Consider the following 2,483-nt stretch of genomic DNA (forward strand, 5'->3'; position numbering starts at 1 on the left):
AAGTTAGCTGGTTTTTCTATTCGGAAAGGTGGTGAAGTATACAGTGGTGGTATAAGCAAAACTAAGTATTTTGTTTGTTCTAAAGAGGGACATAAGCCTCTGTGTATTTATGATCATTCGAAGTCAAAAAAGCAATTCAAAACAAGGAACAGGGGGACTATTAGGACTGGATGCAAAGCTCAACTTATGATTTGCACTGTGGATGGTAGATTATATACAGTAAAGAGATTTGTTGATGACCATAATCATAAGTTTGTATGTCAAAATGATATTCACATGCTGCCAGCTTACAGACAATTGTCAGATGTCCAGGAGGAGATGGTATGGGAACTAGGCACTTTAAACCTTGGTCCTGTCAAAGCTTTCCATATAATGAGGAAATGTTATGGTGGTTTTGAGAACGTTGGTGCCACGGTGGATGATTGCAAAAATTTTAGGAAGCGAATTAATAGCTATATAGGAGAATATGATGCTGATATGGTGATTAATAGGATGACTGACAAAAAACAGTATTTAGCTGATTATTCGTTTGAATATTCTGTTGATGATGGCAAACGGTTAACTGGTTTGTTCTGGGCTGATGGTTTATGCAAGCTTAACTATATGGAATTTGGGGATGTGATATCGTTCGATGCAACTTTCAAGACAAACAGGTAAGTGTTTCAAGATAAACATGTTTGTTTGCTAATGAGCGTTCAATATCGCATGTGTAGACAACAGAGTGGTGTTGAATATATCACATGCTATACTTCTGGTTTCGCATATGATTTTTAGTAATTCGCATATCATAAACGTGATTTCGCATGTGTTGTTCAGGTACAAGATGGTGTTTGTTCCGTTCACTGGCATTGACAACCACTATCGAAATGTAACAGTCTCAGCTGGGTTGTTGGCATCAGAGAGTATTGAATCATATAAATGGCTTCTGAATTCATTTTTAAAGTCATTTGGTCGGCAGCCAAATGTTGTAGTGACGGATCAAGACCCTGCTATGAAACAGGCTATTGAGGAGGTTTTCCATATTAGCAGACACAGATTGTGTATGTGGCACATAATGAAAAAAGTGGCAGATAAGGTATAGCATGCAATATTTTTATGTTTTGTTGGTGTTATTTTTTTATTATAGTTTTTTGTTATAGGCTGATATGAAAAGCATTTATTGTTATAGGTTGGACACGAGTTGTGCAATAATGATGAGTTTAAAAGGAGGATGTGCAACATTGTTTGGACTAATTCGATTGAGCCCAAAGAATTCGAGAGACGGTGGAAGTTGGTGATGATTGAGTTCGGTCTTACTGAAAACAAATGGATTGATGATATGTTTGGGATGAGATCCATGTGGATTCCGGCTTTTTACCGGCACGAGCCAATGTCGGGTCTTATGAGAACAACTTCAAGATCAGAGAGTGAGAACCATTTTTTTTGCCAGGTTGCTAATTCACAACTCACACTCGTAGAGTTTATGAATCATTTTGATGGTGCAATGGATGTACAAAGGTTCAATCATAGAAAAAATGATCATATTTCAAGATATACTGAGCCAGCTGATTAGAGTCAAACTACCTTGGAAAAAGATGCTGCTAAGATCTACACCAGGTCTATATTTTTTGATCAGCAATTAGAGATTCATGGAACAATTTCCGAATGTTTGCCGATGGACACCAAAGTTGAAGGTCCACGTATCAGAATATTGTTGAAGGACTTTAAAGCACATGGAGATGGTTTATTGGAGGTATTTTACATGTTTTTTTAGACATGCGAATTTGTTACATTACACATGCGATTTTATTTTATTCATTTACATAATTTTTTAGACATGCGAAATTGTTATGTTTCACATGCGATTTTAATTTTATTCACTTACATGATTTTTTAGACATGCGAAATTGTTATTTTATACATGCGATTTTAAATTTTATTATTTTTTTTTTGTTATTGCTAGGTGTGGTTCAAGAATCTTGAAAATGATGTAACTGCACAGTGTAGCTGTTTGCGTTTTGAGCAGTATGGGCTGCTATGCAAACACATATATTTTCTTTTCAAGATGTTTGGTGTTAAAGAAATTCCAAACAAATATGTTACAAAGAGATGGACGAAGGATGTGGTGCCCAATGAGTTAAATGTGAAGTACAATCTAAATATTGGTGGTAAGGATGTGCAACACAAGGCTAAACGGATTGCTCGTGAAATCATCCACACAGGGGAGTATTTGGTTAGTAATTTGATTTCCGACCTTGATCAACTTGTCTTAGTGAGGGATCAAATGATGCAGCTTAAAGAGAGAGTTGATCAGAGTCGCATAACCAAGCAACTTGATCCAAAATTTGACCGATTTTCAAAGTTGATTGGTTATCAACAACCAGTAACTAATGCTCCCCCTACTGTCCGTGTGCCGGCTGGTATAAGAAACAAAGGCCGCGGCTCGCATAGAAGGATTAAATCTAAGAAGGAACAAATGATCAGCCGCAAAGGGAAAAGGTCAA

General features: G+C 36.7%; 1 protein-coding gene across 1 annotated transcript; it reads left to right on the forward strand.

The window, feature by feature from the left end:
* The first annotated feature begins 254 nt into the window (after positions 1-254).
* Positions 255-1,277, forward strand: LOC118490531 (protein FAR1-RELATED SEQUENCE 5-like). The gene is made up of 3 exons (XM_035988220.1): positions 255-653; positions 817-1,012; positions 1,140-1,277. Exons 1-3 carry the CDS (start codon positions 277-279, stop codon positions 1,275-1,277), a joined length of 711 nt encoding a protein of 236 aa, XP_035844113.1. The 5' UTR covers positions 255-276.
* Positions 1,278-2,483: the final 1,206 nt, after the last annotated feature.

The sequence above is a fragment of the Helianthus annuus genome, chromosome 3 (genome assembly GCF_002127325.2).
Source record: "Helianthus annuus cultivar XRQ/B chromosome 3, HanXRQr2.0-SUNRISE, whole genome shotgun sequence".
Classification (NCBI taxonomy): Eukaryota; Viridiplantae; Streptophyta; class Magnoliopsida; order Asterales; family Asteraceae; genus Helianthus; species Helianthus annuus.